Below are 21779 nucleotides of genomic sequence, written 5' to 3' on the forward strand. Positions count from 1 at the left end.
GGGACCCTCAAATCCTGAGCTGGCTCTGGGGAGGATTTCAGTGATGTTCAAAATTTGGGAGGGCATCTTAGGTCTACTTCCACTATGCATAATAATAATAATAATAATAATAATAATAATAATAATAATACAGGTTGAGTATTCCTGTGGTTCTATATCCCGAACCACACCACGCACACGGAAGAGGGATGTGTCGGAATACTTGATTTGCTGGTGTTCAGAATATCTTTAAGGGGAAAACACTTAAGGGTGCATAAAGACCCAAAACTGCCCCGTAATCACTGAATGGCAAGGAATGTTGAGAAGGAATAAAATGGACGACAGAGTGTGGGTGGAAGGAATAGAATGGAGAAGCTCGAAGAGGAGGACTGTGAAACATAGATATATACAAAGGGTACATAGAACCATCTCTGTGTTTGGATAGGCTGCTTTCTAGTTTAGCAGTTTCCCAGTGTCATGGAAAAGAGAGCTGCCCTAGACAGAAATTGAGGAAGCCAAGAATTGGATGTGCCATAGTGTAACCCAGGGGTTGTCAACCTGGTCCCTACTGCCCACTAATGGGCGTTTCAGGATTCTAGGTGGGCAGTAGGGGCTTCTATGGCACAAGCTGAATCTTCCTTCCATCGAGCACTGGTGGACAGTAAGGAAATTTGACTACCCCTGGTATAACCTGTAGACTTGCCCTCCAAATGTTGGTGTGCAGGAGATTCTCATTGTCAGTTAATGGTAGCTGCTTCTTTTGAAATGGAAATTGGAACAAGTACATAAGCCATTGCTGCACGAGGACTTCAGCAAGGTATTTTGGGGTGAGTGGGTATGAAACAGTAGAAAATAAGTGGGGCAAAGGGGCTGAGGATGGCGGTCAGCTAGACGTGGTAGAGAGGTTTGTGGATATTATGGCACAGTGTAATACCACTGACATTGCTTGGGGTTGGGTGTGTTTCAGGCGCATGGGGAATGCAGGTGAAGGAGCAGATTAAAGGTGAAAGGTTGAGTGAATAAATGATGCACATTTTTTGGGGGGAGGAATTATCCTATTATTATTTCCAGTTTTATACATTTCAATAATTTTACAATCATTTCAACATTTCAAAGCTCGACTTCCTTCCCCCTCTTTCTGCGGTTCCTTAAATTTATGTCTAACATTTTCTGCATATCCAAATTAACTTAATTTGCTCGTTTATCCATCTGCTTTAAGTAGATACTCTTATAAAAATGGAATTACCCGTCCTAAATGTTGTGGGAAGTACACACAGACACAAAATACTGAATACATACCCTTTCTAACATCCCTTTTTGGGGGTCTCTCTCTCTCTCTGTTTAAAGTTCCGGTCCCCCCTCCAGAAATTATTCCGGTGAAGATCAAGGAGCCGGGTAAGTTTCTTTCTCATTTGCGCTCTATAATCTCAGGCATTGCACCCAGATACTGTGCTGATCTTATTTCTGAGCCTGGAATAAATGTAGGCTCAGGTCCTTCTGAATTACTGCTGTCAGTAATTCACATGTTCGACAGTGGAATTTGCTGCCAAGGAGTGTGGTGGAGTCTCCTTCTTTGGAGGTCTTTAAGCAGAGGCTTGACAACCATATGTCAGGAGTGCTCTGATGGGGTTTCCTGCTTGGCAGGGGGTTGGACTCGATGGCCCTTGTGGTCTCTTCCAACTCTATGATTCTAACTGTAGGGGGGATGTCAAAAAAAGAAAAGGGGGGTATGTAGTGGATGAAAGGAGGGGAAGAAATTAATGCTGAGGCCGGTTCTCCACAAGGCTGCACAGTGGCACCATGCTGGTTTGGCCCTGCCTGCCAAGTGTCACCCTCTCCCCCACAGAGCCCCAGTATTTTCGCTTTGAAGGCGTCTGGCTGACAGAGACGGGCATGGCGGTGTTGCGGAACCTGTCCTTGTCTCCACTGCACAAGCGCCGGCCGCGCAAGACCCCGACGACCCCGACGACGCCACGGCCGCTGGGTGCGCTCAACGGCGAAGGTGTGCTGGATGGGGTTGACCCCTTGGGCCCCGAAGAGAAAAAGGAGGGCGACGTGGAGGGAGACGAGATCCTGAAAGCTGAAGGTTTGTTCCATCCCCACCACCTTCGAGGGAGTGTGGGGTTAAAGTATTGTGGAGGGAAGTTCTTCATTGTTTGGTGCTTTACTCTGGTTTTATCATTGTCGGAAGCTGCCCAGAATGGCTGGGGCAACGCAGTGTCAGAATCGGCTTCCTCCCCCGTGGCAGTAGATAAGCAGAACAAAGGAAAATGAGCCATCTTGCCAGTTAGAATCTTTAATAACCACAGCAAGAGACAACACAATGCATCTCTCTAGCATGGCGGTGCTCCCAATTAAGGTCACTCCCCTCTACGTCACTCCTACGTCTCGTAACCTGAGTTTGTACCCTCTGTGCTTTCTATTCTGCCACTTTCTCAGCTCTCCTTGACCTTGGGGAGAGTGGATGAATGCTTTCCAGAGACAGTGAATCTGTTAACCCCTCTCTTCCAGCGTTTCTTCTGCTAGCCGTTCCCCATCCAGTATTTCCCAGCTTCTGCCTTCTGAACTACGCCCCTCTGCAAACCACTGTTCCAAATCTATACTGTTCTCCTGCTCCTGGGAAGATTCAGGATTAGGATCAAGAGGAGGGGGTGGCTCCCACCATTCTCCCTCAGTGCAGCCCTCCTCAGCACGGTCCCTGACACCCAGTCAGATGGGTGGCAAGCAAGCAAACAACAAAAGCAAATACTATTAATATTAAAGCTCCAGTATACCTATACTGGGACGCGGGTGGCACTGTGGGTTAAACCACAGAGCCTAGGACTTGCCGATCAGAAGGTTGGTGGTTCGAATCCCCGCAATGGGGTGAGCTCCCGTTGCTCGGTCCCTGCTCCTGCCCACCTAGCAGTTCGAAAGCACATCAAAGTGCAAGTAGATAAATAGGTACCACTCCGGCGGGAAGGTAAACGGCGTTTCCGTACGCTGCTCTGGTTTGCCAGAAGCGGCTTAGTCATGCTGGCCAATAAAGTGAGATGAGCGCTGCAACCCCAGAGTCGCCCGCTGCTGGACCTAATGGTCAGGGGTCCCTTTACCTTTACCTATACCTATAGTGCAGTACTGATATATATATGTATATTGTCATCCATTTAGTCAGTACTGCCAACCCTGGGTGGTGATACAAGTTAGAATGCGGTTCTCTGGGGACTCCAAGGTACTTCCTTGCACAATGAAGAACTCTCCAAACTGGTGGTTTTGGGGAGGTGGAAGCTGGATCTTATTACTGAGCCACAGTTCCTCCTCTTCCAAACTTGGTAAAAAAAACCAAACCAACATGCTAGATCAACCACTGCTTGTAATCTGTATTACGTAATCTCTTGAGAATGAATATGTTTATAGGTTGGTTGTAATCTGGGAGGCAGCACAGGTGTCCTGTTCTAGAAACTGACTAGTGTGGGAAAGTTTTTGTTGTGGTGGAGCATATATGATGCAGAAGTCTAGGTGGTGGTCGTTAATAGTGGGGTAGAAGCAAATGTGGGTTGCTTTTGTAGATCAAGTTGTCCAAGGTCCCAAATTTCAGGAAACTGAAAGTCCAGAAGTGTTGCTTTTATGGACCTGGGAACTATTTGAGGAGGAATACAGGGGAGAGAGACTTATCTGGTAACCTTCCACATACTGTTCCTGGGGTTGGCAAGTTGTGTGTGTGTGTGTGTGTGTGTGTACATGTGCAAATGTATGTGAGAGTTCAGTTAGGTGCCTGCACACAGCACACAAAGGCGCATGCGTGATGCAACAGAAAGGAGGACTATTGCTCGTGCGGAATCGTATTCCATGGGGAAAATTATACTGAGGTTCCTTTGGGTAAGGAATATTGCATTCACCCATATTCTCATTCCTTGTCCGCCTGCAGTCAGCGTTGAACACATGGAGTGCGAGATCAAATTGGAAGCCCCTGCTACCCCGGAGAGGGAAGCCGCAGCCGAGGCCGATTTGGCGAAGGGTCTTCTGGAAGACTCTGAGGAGGTCAAGAAGCGGAAGCGGAAGCCATATCGCCCAGGTGAGTGTTGTGTGCCTGGGCCAGGCCTTTGGAGCAGAAATGGTCCCTTCTCGTCTTGTTGACTCGCCTCTCCTCTGCCCTGGGACAGGTATCGGAGGGTTCATGGTGCGGCAGCGGAAATCCCACACCCGCTTGAAAAAGGGCTCGGCCGCCTTGGCAGAAGCCTCTCGCGAGTCGACAGGTGCTGAGGGACATCCAGAGGAGGGTAAGGGCACTGCTTGTGTATTTTGTTCCCTCGTATTCATTGTGGCGCTGTGGGTCAAACCACAGAGCCTAGGACTTGCCGATCAGAAGGTCGGCGGATCAAATCCCCGCAATGGGGTGAGCTCCCTTTGCTCGGCCCCTGCTCCTGCCAACTTAGCAGTTCAAAAGCACGTCAAAGTGCAAGTAGATAAATAGGTATCACTCTGGCGGGAAGGTAAATGGCGTTTCCGTGCGCTACTCTGGTTCGCCAGAAGCGGCTTAGTCATGCTGGCCACATGACCCGGAAGCTGTACACCGGCTCCCTCGGCCAATAAAGCAAGATGAGCACCGCAACCCCAGAGTCGGTCACGACTGGACCTAATGGTCAGGGGTCCCTTTACCTTTACCTTTATTTGTTGCTTGGGTTGGTACGGGATGTTGTTTCCTATTTTAGTATCTTAACAGTGGGATATGTCTTTGAAAACAAAACTCTTTCCATGTATGTCTCAGTCCACAGTCTGAGAATCCCACATCCAAAATTTTGCTATTGAAATGAGGTGCTTTTTGCATCTAATTAGTTAGCTGCACCAAGTTTTCAAACATGCAGAAGATTGTACATACAAAACAAAACAAAAACCAGGAAAAGTTTCTCTCGAACCTTCAGACCTCCCTCCCTCCATGGGTTCTGTTTCTAAATTACCCCCCCCTGCATCTTTTACTGTAGTCTGTCTATTATATATATCCAGAGTTCATGTTACTTTACAAGTGTCATCATATTCCTGCCAGTGATTTCAACTGCTTACACTGGTCTCTCAGATATGTTAAAAAGTTATTCCAGTCTTTCACAAATACTTGGTCTTCCTGGTTTCTGATCTTTCCCGTCAGTCTTGCCATTTCAGCATATTCCATCAGCTTGGTCTGCCATTCTTCTGTGGTCGGTACTTTTTCTTCTTCCCATCTCTGGGCTAAAAGCATCCTTGCTGCTGTCATTGCATACATAAACAGTCTTTTCTTTTCCTTTTTTAAATAAATCTTTATTAAAATAAAAACATACAATGAAGGTAGGTATAACAAAGTTAAGTACAAAAAAACCCCATCACGACGTAAAAACAAGAAAAAAGAAAACAGAAACAAAGATTTATACATCATGTTTATCAAATACATTTTTATTTGACAGTCTTTTCTTTTCTTATGGTAGTTCCACACCTATACTTCCTAACAAAAAACCTCTGGTTTTTTGACAAAAATTATCTTAAACCTTTCCCCCCCCCCAGTTGTGTATCATTTCCCAGAATGCTTTTACCACCCCACATGACCACCACATACGATAGAAAGCACCTTCTTTCTTTTTACATTTCCAACACACATTTGAACTGGTTCTGCACATTTTTGCTGCTTTACTGGCTGTCAAATCCCAACGGCACATCATTTTCATATATTTTTCTTTCAACGGGCAGCAGGCTGTCAGTTTCAAACCCGATGGGGGTGGTAGTCTAGCCCGTTCTGGAGGGGGCTGCAGGTTCCCCACCGCAGCCGTAAAAGTAGCCTGAAATCCGGAGAGCTGGTTTGCTCGCTGCTCCCAGCCTTGCTTATCTGAAATTCAAAGAGACGCTCATATCTGCTCCAACTTGCCTCCACGCCAGGGGCTCAACCCAACCCGCCTGCTGAAGTCCCCGCAGAGGGCATTGCTGAGCAGGGAGTGGTTGAGGGTGACGAGAAGAAGAAACGGCGGGGCAGGAAGAAGAGCAAGCTGGAGGACATGTTCCCTGCCTACCTTCAGGTAAGAGGGACATGCCGGTTGATTGGTTACCTTCGTGGACCGGAGGAGAAAACGCTTCTCTCTTAAGTGCGTCCAGGTGCCGTTTTGCTTCTCGGTTTCATTCGGAAGCTCTGCTGTCCAAGCTGGGAAGGGGGGGGAAGTTGTGGACAGTTGTGCGGTGAGATGTTCAGTTGCAGACTGAAGGTTTGCAAAAGCAGAGTAGAATAATAGAATATTCGGAGTTGGATGGGACCCCCCCAGCTCATCTAGTCCAGCCCCCTGCAATGCAGGAATCTCAGCTAAAGCATCCAGGACAGGTGGCCACCCAACCTCTGCTTAAAAACTTCCAATGAGAGTCCGCAGCCTCCCAAGGTAGACCGTTCCACTGTCAGATGGCTCTTACTCTTATTAGAGTTGCTGAATAATACTTATATAGGTGAGGTACAGGCTGAAGTGGGGTACAGACCCCTAACCCAAAATGTATAATATTGATTGATTGAATTTATATACAGTGGTACAGTGGTGCCTCGCAAGAAGAAAAGAATCCGTTCTGTGATTCTCTTCGTCTAGCGGTTTTTCCGTCTTGCGAAGCAAGCCCATTGACGGATTAGCGCTTCTAGCAGCTTTTAACAGCTTATCGGATCAACTGATAAGCGGCTTAGCGGCTTAGAAAAAGGGGGGGAGGAGAAAAAAACCCGCAGGAACTCGCAAGACATTTTCGTCTTGCGAAGCAAGCCCATAGGAGATTCGTTTTGCAAAGCACCTCCAAAATGGAAAACTCTTTTGTCTAGCGAGTTTTCCGTCTTGCGAGGCAGTCGTCTTGCGGGGCACCACTGTACCTCTAGTTACGAACTTAATTCGTTCCGGAGGTCTGTACCGCCCTATACAGGAGGCCTCAGGGTGGTTCACAGAAGAAAATGAAAACATGCAACCACAGTACAGTCATACCTCGGGTTACAGACGCTTTGGGTTGTGCGATTTCGGGTTGCACACCGCGCCGAACCCGGAAGTACCAGAACGGGCTACTTCCGGGTTTCGATGCTTGCTCATGCGCAGAAGCACCAAATTGCAACCTGCGCGTGCGCAGACACGGCGCTGCGGATTGCGAACGTGCTTCCCTCACGGATCACGTTCGCAGTCCGAGCATCCACTGTATATATATATCATCAAAATAAAAACAGCAACCCAATGACAGTATAGTCTAATTAGGCTGTGGAATCTTGTCTTTTGGCAATTTATCTTTAAAAGACGGCTATGGAGAATAACAACACCTTACCATTTGTGTGAGTTGCTGCTGCTGCTGCTGCTGCTGCTAATCAGTAATACTGTGTCAAGCCTACAGATACAATTTCATTCTTGCAATTCATTCCCAAGGGTGGGGGTGGGGGGTGGGTCTGGCAAGCGCAGAATTTCCTCCAAAGGGACTAGAGGGAGAAAAAATAGGAATTCATTTTGCCTAATACAGTGGAACCTTGTTTCTCGAATTTAATCCATCCCAGGAGTCCGTTTGACTCACAAAACTGTTCGAAAACCAAGGCGCAGCTTCCAATTGGCTGCAAGAGCTTCCTGTTCCCAGCAGAAGCCGCGCCGGACATTCAGCTTCGAAGAAATATTTGCAAACTGGAACACTTATGGGTTTGCGGCATTGGGGAGCCAATAGAGTCATACCTCGGATTAAATACGCTTCGAGTTGAGCGCATTCGAGTTGCGTTCTGCGGCAACCCGGAAGTAATGGAGCGTGTTACTTCCAGGTTTCGCCGCTTGCACATGCGCAGATGCTCGAAATGACATCACGCGCATGCGCAGAAGCGGAGAAAAGCAACACGCGCGTGCGCAGACGTGCCGCCGCTAGATACATTTACCTCTAGATGCGAACGGGGCTCCAAAACGGATCCCGTTCGTATCTAGAGGTACCACTGTATGTTCTAGAGCCAAGCCATTCAAGAACCAAGATACCACTGTATGAGCAAATAGACTTTGGGTGTGTGCTTTTGTTCATTTTGGGCCAGAGGGGTTGGAGGTTAGCTTTCCAGGGAGGCCCAGTTTTTTTACTCGGAATATACCATCTCATTCTGTTCTTTCGGTTCCTTCTCTCACCTCTTTTGACAGGAAGCCTTTTTTGGAAAGGCCCTCCTAGACCTGAGCAGAAAGGCACTGCTGGCAGCCGGCGGTGTGGGTGGGGATGGAACTGCCCACCCTCCCGTTGGCCAGGGGGCTCCCAGGCCCAAGGTGGATTTCACCATGCTTCAGAAAGGACCAGTGGACGGGAAAGACCCTTCGGTTCAGCCCAAAGGTATGAGCTGTGCTTATTCGACTTGGCAGTGACTTGAAATGCAAAGGTCTCCAAGTGCAAGGGCAGAACATATAAAGACATAAGCTGAAATAACTTACCAGACACTCCTGAGATTCAAAAGAAGCAAGAGCAATTAAAAAAAGCCGAACATTCTGCTACCTGAGCTTCAGCTCAGCCAAGTTACACAGCTTTGTGTAACCCAAGAGGTGAGGAACTGGATTCAGTACCCAGGCTTTACCCTCAGTAAACAGATCTCTAGTTGATTGAAGTAGATTTATTAGAATTGAGTTTTTTTTTTTTTTTTTTTGCTGCTGCATCACACTGTTGATCATAGAAAGCTTGAGGTCCACCAAGACCTCTAGATCCTTTTCACAGGTACTGCTAGTAAACCAGGTGTCCCCCATCCTATATTTGTGCATCTGGTTCTTCCTGGCTAAGTGCAGGAACTTACCTTTGCCCCTCACCGGTTGGAGAGCAGTCAAAACTTTCCTGGGGCACTTCACGATAACCAAACAACAGACAAGGCGAAGCTTGATCCCAGTTTGATGGATGTCTAGCCACATACGCCTCAATCATTTGCCCCGGCGTCAGATTAAAGCGTTCAGCGAATCCATTGGTCTGCTGGCAGTAAGCAGAAGATGCTCGCTTCCAGTTGCCCACCACATCTTTGGGGTCAGCTTGGCCGCCAGTCCTAGACCTTGGTTTGACAAAAAACCCTCTTCTTCCAGGGGATGAATGTGTTGACAGCAGGGAGGCAGTAGCCCCAGAAAACAACTTGAAAACTGCTGATGCCAAGACTGAAAATACCGGTGAGTACGAGTTCTTCAGAGGAGCGTAAAAGCTGGGGGGGGGGGGGGTATGCGTCTGCCTTATGACGGGGCTGTGCTAGGTTGCTAGGAAGAACACGAAGCAGCTTCTTTTAGCACATTTAGTCCTGTGTTAATCTGCACAGTGTAATGTAATTGTGGTTTAGGTAAAAGTAAAGAACCCCTGGACGGTTAAGTCCAGTCAAAGGTGACTATGTCAAAGGTGGGAATGCGGGTGGCGCTGTGATCTAAACCACTGAGCCTCTTGGACTTACCAGTCAGAAGGTTGGCAGTTCGAATCCCCATGACGGAGTGATCTCCTGTTGCTCTGTCCCAGCTCCTGCCAACCTAGCAGTTCGAAAGCAGGCCAGTGCAAGTAGATAAATAGGTACCACTGCGGCGGGAAGGTAAACGGCATTTCGATGTGTTCTGGCTGCCGTCATAGTGTCCCGTTGTACCAGAAGCGGTTTAGTCATGCTGGCCACATGACCTGGAAAGCTGTCTGTGGAGAAACGCCGGCTCCCTTGGCCTGAAAGCGAGATGAGGTCCGCAACCCCATAGTCGCCTTTGACTGGACTTAACCGCCCAGGGGTCCTTTACCTTTAGTTGTAAATTGCTTTCCTAAAATCTCAAAAGTCAACCAGAGCGGGGTTAAGTCTTGTCTCCCCGAACCCTGATAATGCTCTGGTTTTTTAGGCCTTGTGTATATGAGGTGAATAAATTTTGTGGCTGTGTGTAAACGAGCTCACATTTTAATTGGCATGTTCAAAACCCTGTGATTTACATTGTCTAAATCCAGTTGTGGCAAACTGACCGTAGAAGGTGCCAGGAAGGGACTTGTCCCTGTTCTGAAGTGACCACTTCCTTGCACTTTTGAGAAACTCGAGTTGCTCTGTGTTGGGTCAGACATGTTGGTCCACCTGTGTCAGTATGGTGTACCCCAGATTCTATTGGACCTCTTATTCCTAACGGCACACTCCAGGTCTCCCCCACCAAAGCTATTTGCCTCGCCCAAAACCAGGTTGGGGAATTGCTGTTAATGCCCTGGGAAGTAAGTACTGCTTAAAATGCTGCTAAAATAAACTTTAAAATGAAAACCGGAAATGTGATGCAAATTTTAAAAGGTACCGATGAGAGCTGCGTCCCCAAATCCATGATATCCAGTAAAATAAATTTGCACGTATTTTCCAATGCTGACATAATCTTATAATAATTGGAATTATGCAGTGTGCTCTAGTGTTCTCCTCCCTTCTTCTTTTGATTCCGTCGGGAAGGCAACACACAGCAAAAGGAGTCACTTAGGGAAGCACCGGCCGTAACATGTTCCCAGCAGCCCACCCTCATTGGGAGGAATTTTCCGCTGATGCAAAAAGGAGCAGAGATCAGTCGAAGAGTAGCCCCGTATCAGAGCACCTGATTCTTGCCATTGCTAATGGCCCCTCCCTTTTTGAAATATTTTTTATTTGATTCTACCAATACAAATTAATTACAACACCAAATACATATCCATAAAATGAGATTTCTCTGAATCTCAAGACTCCCCACCCCATGGGTTCTATTGTCAACATTCCCAACTGCATATTATTTCATAGTCTATGTTTTGTACCTATTCATATTGTCCATAGTACATATTTGTTACATTACAAGTGCGATTAAAATCCTGCTAACGTTATCATCTGCTCACAGTGATCTCCTAAATAAATTATAAACTTTCCCCATTCTTTCTTGAATTTCTTGTCTTCTTGGTCTCTGAGTCAGTTTTGCCATTTCACCATAGTCTAACAGCTTAGTTTGCCATTCCTCTTTGGTACGCACTCTTCCTTCTTTCCATCTCTGGGCTGGTAGCATCCGTGCTGCTGTTGTTGCATACATAGTCTTTTCTGTTCCTTTGGAGTGTCAGTACCTATAATTCCTAATAGAAAGGCTTCTGGTTTTTTTACTTGGAACGTCAGAAGGGAGTGCCTTGCTTCCTTGGCCTGTGTCAGCTGCCATGGTAATGATGCCAAGCTGCAAGCGAGGTGGAAGCAAAGTTACCCGGGTTGCTTCCCGTATCGCTGCAAGTGTAGCGAGGCGGGTTTATCTCCCTGCTTCCAGCGGAGGAGATGATCCTTCCCGGCGCGTTTTTGGGAGCGCAGGCACCTTCCCTGTCCCTGCGCTGATGGGCTTGGCGGCGGTCTTCTTGTTTTTGCTCCTGCAGGCACAGAAGAGCAGATGGTGCCCAAGACCTCTCCAGACCCTACAGGTGCCGAGAACCCAGCCACACCCCCGGGGGAGGGGGTGCTCAGCTCCGACCTTGACAAAATCCCCACTGAAGGTCAGGCGGGCCCTTTGAATAGACCCTTCTGCCCCCCCATCTCCCTGCCAAGGATCTACCCCTCTGTGGAAAGCAAGGGAGAGGCCGGGAGTCGGGAAACCTCGGCTTCCTCTCCGCTCTAGAATGAGGGGTAGATGCTAGCGGCTACGAAAAGGAAGCGCGGTCGCTGCTCCATAACCGGCGCACCTCTCTCTATTTTAACCTCCCCCGCTTGCAATTTAGCCTGCCCTTACTGGAGACCGATGGGTTCCTCCACCCGGCTGAGGTGGTTGCTCTCTTGGACGGGCTTTTGCCGCCTGTCGTTCCACTGTGGCTTTCCCGCCCCCTTTTCCCCACAGAGCTGCCCAAAATGGAGAGCAAGGACGTCCAGCAGCTCTTCAAAGACGTCCTGGGGTCTGCAGAGCGAGAGCAGCAACAGCAGCAGCAGCAGCTCAACTGCATTGGGGCGGAAGCTGAGGCCGGAGGCCTTCGGGACCCGAGCCGCTCGCAGCTGGGCCAGAGGCCTTTCCTGCAAGGTGAGCTTCCACGCCCAGGTTGGTGGGCCACGAGTCACATTTTCCTCTCTGCCTCTCCCGCCCCCTTCAGATGTTTTGCTTAATGTTACTTTTATGTTCCGGGAAGCGGGTGGCACTGTGGGTTAAACCACAGGGCCTAGGACTCCCGTTGCTCGGTCCCTGCTCCTGCCACCTAGCAGTTCGAAAGCACGTCAAAGTGCAAGTAGATAAATAGGTACCACTCTGGCGGGAAGGTAAACGTTGTTTCCATGCACTGCTCTGGTTCGCGGCTTAGTCATGCTGGCCACATGACCCGGAAGCTGTATGCCGGCTCCCTCGGCCAATAAAGCGAGATGAGCGCCACAACCCCAGAGTCGGCCACGACTGGACCTAATGGTCAGGGGTCCCTTTACCTTTACTTTTATGTTGCTAAGTATTGAAAAATATCCTAGCCGCATACAAAAATAAAATAAATATCACATAAGTGGCGATGCAACATGAAAACCAGCTGAGCTTTCTTTCTATCTGCTCTGTACATTGTGACGTGGGACGCGGGTGGCGCTGTGGTCTAAACCACTGAGCCTCTTGGGCTTGCTGATCAGAAGGTCGGCTGTTCGAATCCCTGCAATGGAGTGAGCTCCCATTGCTCTGTCCCAGCTCCTGCCAACCTAGCAGTTCGAAAGCACACAAGTGGCGGGAAGGTAAACAGCATTTCCATTCGTTTTGGTTTCCATCACGGTGTTCCATTGCGCCAGAAGTGCTTTAGTCATGCTGGCCACATGACCCGGAAAGCTGTCTGCGGACAAACGCTGGCTCCCTCAGCCTGAAAAGCGAGATGAGCGCCGCAACCCCAGAGTCACCTTTGACTGGACTTAACTCTCCAGGGGTCCTTTACCTTTTTACCTTACATTGTGATGTCCAAACTATTGGTGTTGGACTTAGGCAAACTATTGGTGTTGGACTTAGGCAGCCGTTATACTCAGACCTTTTCAATAATATCAGCCAGCCATAGCTATAGTACATCGCTAGGGCTGGTAGATAGAAAGAAGTTATTTCAACTTGGCTAGTAAATAGGAAGCGGGTATTTGCATGTGGTATATGAGAATTTTATTCAAGTAACCAGGCAAGGCAAGTTTTTGGGTGGTTTGCATGGTGGTGGTTTTGTTGCTACATCATAAGTGTTCAAATGGGTTGTTTGTTTTTTACGGGCTTTTTAGCACTTCAGCCACTTCAGCCCAAAGCACCTGCACTTTGTGTGCTTGGAAGCCTTCGTTTTTTGTGAAAGGGCTGCGGCTCGGTGGTAGATTGTGTGCCTTTTGTACTGACGGTTCCAGGTTTGATCCCCGGCGGGACTGGCAACACGCCCTGCGTGAAACTGCTGCCGGACAGAAAGCAGTGTGTCTTTGGGGTTGTGGGTGTTTTGGTGCGCTGCCAAAATAAGCTTGAAACAAGCCTTGAAGCACGGCCTTGAAACGCATCCTTGAGGCACGCTTGGCAACATCTGCTTAGCAACCAGAATTCTGGCCGGCCACAGGTGTCCTTATCAGGGCTAGTCTGGAGGAGGAGAGATGCAGTAGTGTGAGAGGCAGTCAGTGATGGTCCGTGTGCCTGCCAGAAGATGTGAGGTGTCCGTGAGCCTGTCGCTCTGGCCGGATGCCTGGAGGGAGCAGAGATCTGTATATCGCTCTGCTTCTTATTTTATACGTAGACCCATTGTGCTATATGCAACTTGTAAATAATAAAAGACTTTAGAGGAGAATTGGGAAGGTGAGGGTGTTATTCCTGTCTTGGGAATTCACCGGACTCTGCTGCTGCGAAGATGCAGGGAGACTTTCTGAGTCGCTTCTGCTGAGACGAAGAAAGGAACCCGTTGAGAGTTTGCAGCTCGCACCCTAACAGTGGGGAGGAGAAGCACCTCTTTGATTCCAGCTCTGTGATCCATCTCTTCTTGTTTCTAGGTGGCGCCGGGGTCTCCCTTGGGCCCCTTCAACCCGCTGTGCCGATGGAGACCTACTCAGGGGTTTGCCAGTCCCCATTTCTTGATAGCAGGTAGGTCACCCGCACTGGCGTCTTCTCTCTTAGACCACCGGCGGTGGAGCCCTCTGGATGTTGCTGGGCTCCAACTCATTCTTGATCTTCTTTGTGATGGCTGGGGTGGTGGTGGAAGTTGGGCTCCAACTGCACCTGGAAGGATTCCCCCCACCCCTTGGGTTTAGGCACTTCTTCTATTCCATCCAAAGAGACGTGGGTGGCGTTGTGGGTTAAACCACAGAGCCTAGGGCTTGCCGATCTGAAGGTCGGCGGTTCGAATCCCCGCGACATGGTGAGCTCCCGTTGCTCAGTCCCAGCTCCTGCCAACCTAGCAGTTCAAAAGCATACCAAAGTGCAAGTAGATCAATAGGTACCACTCCGGCGGGAAGGTAAACAGCGTTTCCGTGCGCTGCTCTGGTTCGCCAGAAGCGGCTTAGACATGCTGGCCACATGACCCGGAAGCTGTACGCCGGCTCTCTCGGCCAGTAAAGCGAGATGAGCGCCGCAACCCCAGAGTCGGCCGCAACTGGACCTAATGGTCAGGGGTCCCTTTACCTTTACCTATTCCATCTAGCCGGTATCCCCGAACCTTTTATCCAACACGCCTTGTTTCTCTGCTTCCTCCCCCCTCGCCCATGTAGGGAGAGGAGTGGCTTCTTTAGCCCTGAGCAGTGTGAGCCAGAAAGCCCTTGGGCCAGCAGCTCTGCGGCGTCCACCCCCACCACGCCCACCACGGAGGGGGAGAGCGACGGGCTGTCGTACAACCAGCGGAGCTTGCAGCGCTGGGAGAAAGATGAAGAGCTGGGAGAGCTCTCCACCATCTCGCCCGTCCTCTATGCCAACATGAACTTCCCCAACCTCAAGCAAGACTACCCAGGTGGGTAGGCTCTTTCTTTTTCTGTTTCTCTCTCTCTTCTCCCTGTTTAGAGAAGTTTTTAATGACTGATGTTTTAATCTATTTTTAATCTTTTGTTGGAAGCCGCCCGCAGTGGCTGGGGAAACCCAGCCAGATGGGCAGGGTATAAATAATAAATTATTATATTACAGTCATACCTTGGGTTACAGACACTTTGGGTTGTGTGAATTCGGGTTGCGCACCGCGCTGAACCTGGAAGTACCGGAACGGTACTCCTCGGTTTTGGTGCTTTCGCAGAAGCACTAAATCGCACTTTGCGCATGTGCAGAAGCGCTGAATCGTGACCCGCACAGACGCGGTGCTGTGGGTTGCAGGGAGGACGCCACTACTGAGAAGGCCCTCTCGGTTCCCTGTAGCTTCATGTCTCGCAGTGAGGGAACCGCCAGAAGGCCATCGGAGCTGGACCTCAGCGTCCGGACTTGATGATGGATTTGCACAGATTTGTATGTGGGTCTCAAACAGTCTTGAAACCACACTGGCCTTTCTAGAAGCTTCTGTCTGTCACTTTGCCTTCTTTCCCTCAGCTTTATATCAAACCGGTGTTCAAAATCTGGAGGGTCTTGGGCCTGCATGTAAGCCCTGTTCTCTCTCCTCCTTTCCCCCCATCCCTCCACAGATTGGTCCAGTCGTTGCAAGCAGATCATGAAGCTCTGGAGAAAGGTGCCGGCCCCAGACAAAGCCCCATACTTGGTAAGTGGCCCGTGAATACAGGATTCAGTTTATTTCAAGGGGATGGCCTCCTGTGTGTAAGAAATAATAAATTAATTCACACTCTACAAATTACTGCAAGTCACAGTGTCCCGTTGCATCAGAAGTGGTTTAGTCCTGCTGGCCACATGACCCAGAAAGCTGTCTGTGGACAAACGGCGGTTCCCTCGGCCTGAAAGCAAGATGAGCGCCGCAACCCCATAGTCGCCTTTGACTGGACCTAACCGTCCAGGGGTCCTTTACCTTTTTTTAAGTTACTTTTATCTTATACATTGGTACCTCGGGTTACAAACGCTTCAGGTTACAAACACCGCTAACCCAGAAGTAGTACCTCGGGTTACCTCAGGATGAGAAACGAAATCGTGTGGTGGCAGCAGGAGGCTCCATTAGCAAAAGCCCGCCTCAGGTTAAGAACGGTTTCGGGTTAAGATCGGACCTCCGGAACAAATTAAGTTCGTAACGCGAGGTATCTCTCTATGTAAAATCAAAGTGAAATGATGACACTTTTTTTTTTAAAAAAAGTGGCCAGTTACGTGATTTAGGAAAGGAGCATTGGTCCAACCTTGGGGTGAGGGCATTTTTCCTGCCATCCTTTCTCATTTTGGGTTTTTCTCTGCAGCAAAAGGCCAAAGATAACCGGGCAGCCCATCGCATCAACAAGGTGCAGAAGGTAAGCCAAGGGCAGTGGCGTAACCGGTAGGTAGGGAACCACCGTGTAATTGTCTGTGGAACTAGTTCCTGCGCCAAGAAAAATCCAAATTATTTGTGCTGCCTTCGTGTGTAGGATTCTTATGCGATAGGTTTTCTTGTTAATCAGTTCAGAAGCCTTGATAGCAGAGAGACACGAGTTAGAGATACATACGTGAGATTTAGTCTTTAAGGGGGCCCCCAAGATTCTTTGCATTGCTGCAACAGATTAGCACAGGTACTTTTCTGGAACCCCTGTAAAGAGGGCAGAAACTCTTGGTCCTCTCTGAGGTTCCTTTGGGTGCATCTCAGATGCTTCCCCTCCTGTCCCTGAGGACAGAATAGGTCCCATCACCTGGATTTCCCCCCTGTGCCTCCCCTTTTCACCGTGTGTTTGTGTGAAGGTGTCACCAAATGGGTGTCTTGTGTGCCCGGGTGTTGACGGCGCCCTTTTGACGCTCCGCCTCCTCCTCTGTCTTTCGCAGCAAGCCGAGAGCCAGATCAACAAGCAGACCAAAGTCGAGGTGCTGCGCAGGCCAGACCGGCCGGCCCTACACTTGCGCATCCCGCCCCAGCAGGGGGCGCTGCCCACCGCGGCCTCCCAGCCGCCTCCTCCGCCTCCGCTGCCCCCTCCTCCTCCCGCCGCCTCTGTGCCAGGGCAGCCGCTCTACGTCAGCAACGCCGCAGCTCTGCCCAGCGGGCCCGGCGGCGCCGAGTCGCCCAGCGAGCTCTTCCTCAAGCTCCCCTCTTCTGCCGCCAGTGCCCAGCCCCCCGCTCCAGTGCCTTTGCACGAGCCCTACGGCGTGGCCTGCCCCCCGCCGGATTCAGGTTTCCCTTCTCCCTCCTCGGTGGGCCAGAGCCCGACAGTGCCTGCTGGCTTTGCTTCGTCATCGTCCTCCTCATCCTCCTCTTCCTCCGGACAGTCTCCGCTCCTGCCGAACCCTCGCCCGGCCCCGCAGCCCGGGGACTTCCAGCCCACCCCTCCGGGGACCCCGAGGCACCAGCCCTCCACGCCAGACCACTTCCTCAAGCCCCGCTGCCCCACTGGGTCCTTGGAGAACCTGTCGGTGCCCGGGAGCCCTCAGCGGGCTGCCCTCCTGCTCTCGCCTCCGCCTTTTGGGGAGCTGAAGAAAGGGTTGGACATCAAGAAGGAAGAGGCCGGGCCGGGGATCTGCTCCCCCAGCTACGGCTGCAGCTACGGCGACTCGCCGTCCGGTGCTCACCACCTAGCCGAAATGAAGGCTCCGGATGTTTTCAAGGCCCCGCTCACTCCCCGCCAGTCTCAGGTCGAGCCGCAGAGCCCGGGCTTGGGGCACCGGCCTCCCGACGCCCACCCTCTGGCCGCGTCTCCCCCCAGCCAGGCTGACCTCTACCGCCAGTCGCCGTACCCGGACCCCTACGCTCAGCCTCCCCTGACGCCGAGGCCTCAGCCCCCACCCCCGGAAAGCTGCTGTGCCCTGCCACCCCGCTCCTTGCCCTCCGACCCTTTCTCACGCGTCCCCGCCAGCCCCCAGTCCCAGTCCAGCTCCCAGTCTCCCCTCACGCCCCGGCCACACTCCAATGAAGCCTTCTGCCAGTCCCCGGTGACCCCCCGCTTCCAGTCCCCGGACCCCTACTCCCGCCCCCCTTCGCGGCCACAGTCACGGGACCCCTTCGCACCCCTACACAAACCCCCTCGCCCCCAGATGCCAGAGGCCGGCTTCAAGCCCATGCCTGGCTCCCATAATACCCTTGCCACTGGGGGCTTCCCGGCAGGGCCGCCCTCCTCCGAAGCCCCCCCTAAGCCTGGCTCGCAGCCCCAATTCGCTCGCTCTCCTGGGGCAAGCGTCTTCCCGAGCACTCAGGCCCAGCAGATGCGCTTCACCTTCCCTCCCAGCGAACCACTCAAGAGCTCCCCTTCCCACGGCATCAACAGCCATTTTGCCCCCGGCAAGCCCCAGAGCACAAGCTACGTCTCCTCGCCGGGGTTCCACCAAGCTGGGAGCCCCCTCGGCCCCAGCAAGGGCACCGCAGACTCCTACAACGTGTCTCCGCTGCGCCCGCCCTCAGCTCTGCCCCAGCCGCCGCCACCTCAACAAGATGGCCCCTTGGCCTACCTGCCACGGACAGGCCTGGTGCCTTCAGGCGACAAGAGGGAAGAGGGAGCGGTCGGAGCCGCCAACCGGGAGCTGCAGGAACTGCCGGCCAGCCAGGAGGGGACGATGGGCAGCAATGCCACCCAGACAGAGATGGAGAAAGTTCGGCAGGTAAGCAGGGTTGCTACTTGGCTTCAGGTACAATATGATACGATAATCTGTATTGTCATTGTCCCATATAGAACAACGAAATTGAAAAAAATCTACAGCAGACATTCAAAAACCTGGTTAGCCCCTTAAAAACTCTGATACCCCATAACTGAAAATGGGAGAATCGGGTGCTTAGAATGATAGAGGAGACAAAATAGGGTTTGTTTTTGTTTTTAAAATTATTTTATAAAAGCAAATGTAAGAGAAACAAACAAAACAGAGGATAGGTTTAGAAAAAAATTACTATTAAGTTAATTTGGAGGTGGCATTTAATATCAGTAAGAGTAACTCAAATAAACCAGGAACATTTTGTGTTATGTTGGAAGGGATGCCAAGAAACCGGACCTACCGTACTTCGCAGTGTATAAGACAAGGATTTTTTATTTTAAAATTTTGTTTAAAATTGGTGGGCATCTTATACATGGATAGTGCATTGGGGGGACGTGTGATTGGTGTCTCAACAACTCTGGGCAATCTCCCCCCATTTTCTTAATTTGGAGTCCCCCAAAATAGGGGGTGCCTTATACACGGGGGCGACTTATACATGTGGTGGGGGTGTAAATAAGCACAATTTTTTTTGCAAAGGGTGTTTAAGGAGATAAAAAAAAGCTGACTGAAAGTCCAGAGGTAGCATTATTGTCAATTTACGATGGGGTGGAAGGTTCACAGGCCAGGAAGAACTTGCTCACAAATTTATCGACAGCTGCACGAGTTATTATAGCTAGGAAGTGGAAGGGGTAAGGGAAATATAAAATGGAAGAATGGTATAAAGAGGTGCGGGATATAGCAGTTAATGATAAATTAACATGTGCTATTAAGGCAAGATGGGGAATATGCGGGAGAAATGATTTTGAGGAGCTGCGGAAGGTATTTGTAGAATCTGTGCTGTTGAAACGGAAAGGGGTCAAACCATCGCAAGAGGTGTTGAAATTTTGGGAGGCTGGATAGTTACGATGGAATGGTGTCTTGCGGGTGGGGGGTGCACATTTTATTTTATTTATTATTACTACTTTGTCAAAATAAAAAGTAAAAATAATAAAAGGGAAAGAGAGAGAAAATAACATAAAACACAGTCAGCTCACATTAAGAACACAATGACCACCAAAACATCCATCTTAAATTAAAGAGGTAAGTTGGCGTAAGCCCTTCAGATGTCCAAATAGGTTATTTCCTGTAATGGAATAGGGTCCCAATAGAATAAGTAGAAGTTTGGGAGCGAGATGGGGAGTTCATGGGAGAGGTAGGCCCATGCCTTGTAGCATCCTTTTCCCTACGGGGGCAGGCCTGATCCTGGAGCAGAAGCTGGGCCCAAGGCCTGGATCCTGAGAACATTTTGATGTCTTGTGATATCATTTCATAAAGCAGCCAGCCCTTGAATTCAGGCCAGCGTTGCCCTCATATTGCAGATTACAGGAACTGGTGCTGAGAGGCCGTCTTAACTGCAGTGAGCTTACCCAGTTTTGAGCTAAGGGCAAGGTTCAAACCAGGGAGTGCCCAGCTCACACTTTGGGTGCTATGCCATGCTAATCCTCCAATGGGTTGTCACTAGGTTCCGTCCCTAAATCCTAACGACGGCAATGACCTGGTTATGGTATGTAATATTTCATTCATTGCATCTTAAATGATGATGATGATGACTGACCTAGTGACACAGAGTTCTTTGTGAAAACAGCTGAGCTTCATGTTACATCAACACATTCAAGTGCATTTGTAGGATCGTCAAACGCCATCGATTTGACACCCTTTTATCAGAGCCTCCCACACTTTCCCCAGCCATTTTGGTTTTGAAGGCATCTCCTTACATTTCCAGCGTCTCCTTACATTTCCAGCAAAAACCATTCTAGCTCGTTCATGACCACCCCATGTTTCTTTCTAGAAGCTAAGGGTGCAAGCCTAATCCCACTTAACATGGGAGTAAAGCTCCCTTAAAGTCAGTAGGACAGCATTCTTGAGTAGCCAGAGTCCTGATCGCACAGTAAATCTGGTGTAACGTTTAAGAAGGCCCAGAAATGCATTAACATTAGTAAGGGGTGATTTTGCTTGAAGTTGTACAATCATTTTTTGCAAAACACGTGATGAAAGTTTGGTAACGTGGCAACCACATGTGGAAACAGTCTGCTTTTTTTTGGCTTTTTTTTTTGCACCGTATCAACAGTTGCTACTGTCCAGCTTTTGAAATCTTAAGTTCAGAGGTCTTAAGTGCCATCACATTGCCATTTTCATACCATTCCCTCTCAGTGTTGAGCTCGCAGTAAACTGAATTCCTGGTCCCTAAATAATACCTCAGAAAAACGCGGGTGGTGCTGTGGTGTAAACCACTGAGTCTTGGGCTTGCCGATTGGAAGGTCGGTGGTTCGAATCCCCGCAATGGGGTGAGCTCCCGTTGCTCGGTCCCTGCTCCTGCCAGCCTAGCAGTTCGAAAGCACGTCAAAGTGCAAGTAGATAAATAGGTACCGCTCCGGCGGGAAGGTAAACGGCATTTCTGTGCGCTGCTCTGGTTCGCCAGAAGCAGCTTAGTCATACTGGCCACATGACCCGGAAAAACTATCTGCGGACAAACGTCAACTCCCTCGGCCAGTAAAGCAAGATGAGCGCTGCAATCCCAGAGTCCTCCGTGACTGGACTTAACAGTCAGGGGTCCCTTTACCTTTAAATAATACCTCACACCTGCAGCACTATTGCATATTAAAGAAGAACATATTTTAGAAAATATCTGCATACATAATCAGTTTTTAGGAATATGTTGGATTCCCTGAGAAGTGGATGTTTTCTGACTTGTGTGATTGACTAAATTGTTTACCTAAACATTTCCATAAACCAAAAAACTGAATACAGAACCCTGGAGTCCTGGCTCTTTGACCACTTGCACACTGCAGGCCAGACTGGCTATATATTACGATTTGATTTTCTTGCACCCTGTTTGGCTTATAGATCCTGCTCCTTCCCCTTAATCCTTGCTTGCCTAGCCTGTGCTTATTTTCCTTTGTGGCGCCACACTTTGGGCCGCCTTGAAGTACAATCCGGCTGCCCCTTTTGAGACCCTCAGACTAACGGCCTGCTCCCTGTCTCTCCGGTTACCTCCCATCAGCGGCAGAGACTCCGCGAGTTCCTCATCCGCCAGCAGATCCAGAGGAACAACTTGAGGCAAGAGAAGGAAAGTGCAGCCGCAGCAGCCAACAACGCCCAGGCGTCGTGGAACCCTGAGGGTGGCGGGCAGGCATTTGAGCAGATGAACCGGAGCATGACTCCTTATCCAACAGTGCAGGTAAC

At 49.9% G+C, this 21779-nt stretch overlaps 1 protein-coding gene across 15 annotated transcripts in view; it reads left to right on the forward strand.

The window, feature by feature from the left end:
• The window catches only part of KMT2D (lysine methyltransferase 2D), a 126054-nt gene that overhangs the window by 64569 nt on the left and 39706 nt on the right, over positions 1–21779 (forward strand). For 13 of the 15 annotated variants that reach the window (XM_082212290.1, XM_082212299.1, XM_082212297.1 and 10 more), the window contains 15 exons: positions 1327–1374; positions 1826–2065; positions 3887–4033; positions 4122–4238; positions 5860–5996; positions 8085–8268; positions 8997–9077; positions 11272–11388; positions 11727–11903; positions 13841–13931; positions 14555–14790; positions 15446–15519; positions 16157–16207; positions 16710–18470; positions 21598–21774. In XM_082212290.1, the coding sequence (XP_082068416.1) occupies positions 1327–1374; positions 1826–2065; positions 3887–4033; positions 4122–4238; positions 5860–5996; positions 8085–8268; positions 8997–9077; positions 11272–11388; positions 11727–11903; positions 13841–13931; positions 14555–14790; positions 15446–15519; positions 16157–16207; positions 16710–18470; positions 21598–21774 (3638 nt within the window). The remainder of the gene's footprint in view (positions 1–1326; positions 1375–1825; positions 2066–3886; positions 4034–4121; positions 4239–5859; positions 5997–8084; positions 8269–8996; positions 9078–11271; positions 11389–11726; positions 11904–13840; positions 13932–14554; positions 14791–15445; positions 15520–16156; positions 16208–16709; positions 18471–21597; positions 21775–21779) is intronic. The other 2 variants (XM_082212298.1, XM_082212300.1) reach the window with 2 other exon arrangements.

This window comes from Podarcis vaucheri, assembly GCF_965113315.1.
Source record: "Podarcis vaucheri genome assembly, chromosome: 2".
Taxonomy (NCBI): Eukaryota; Metazoa; Chordata; class Lepidosauria; order Squamata; family Lacertidae; genus Podarcis; species Podarcis vaucheri.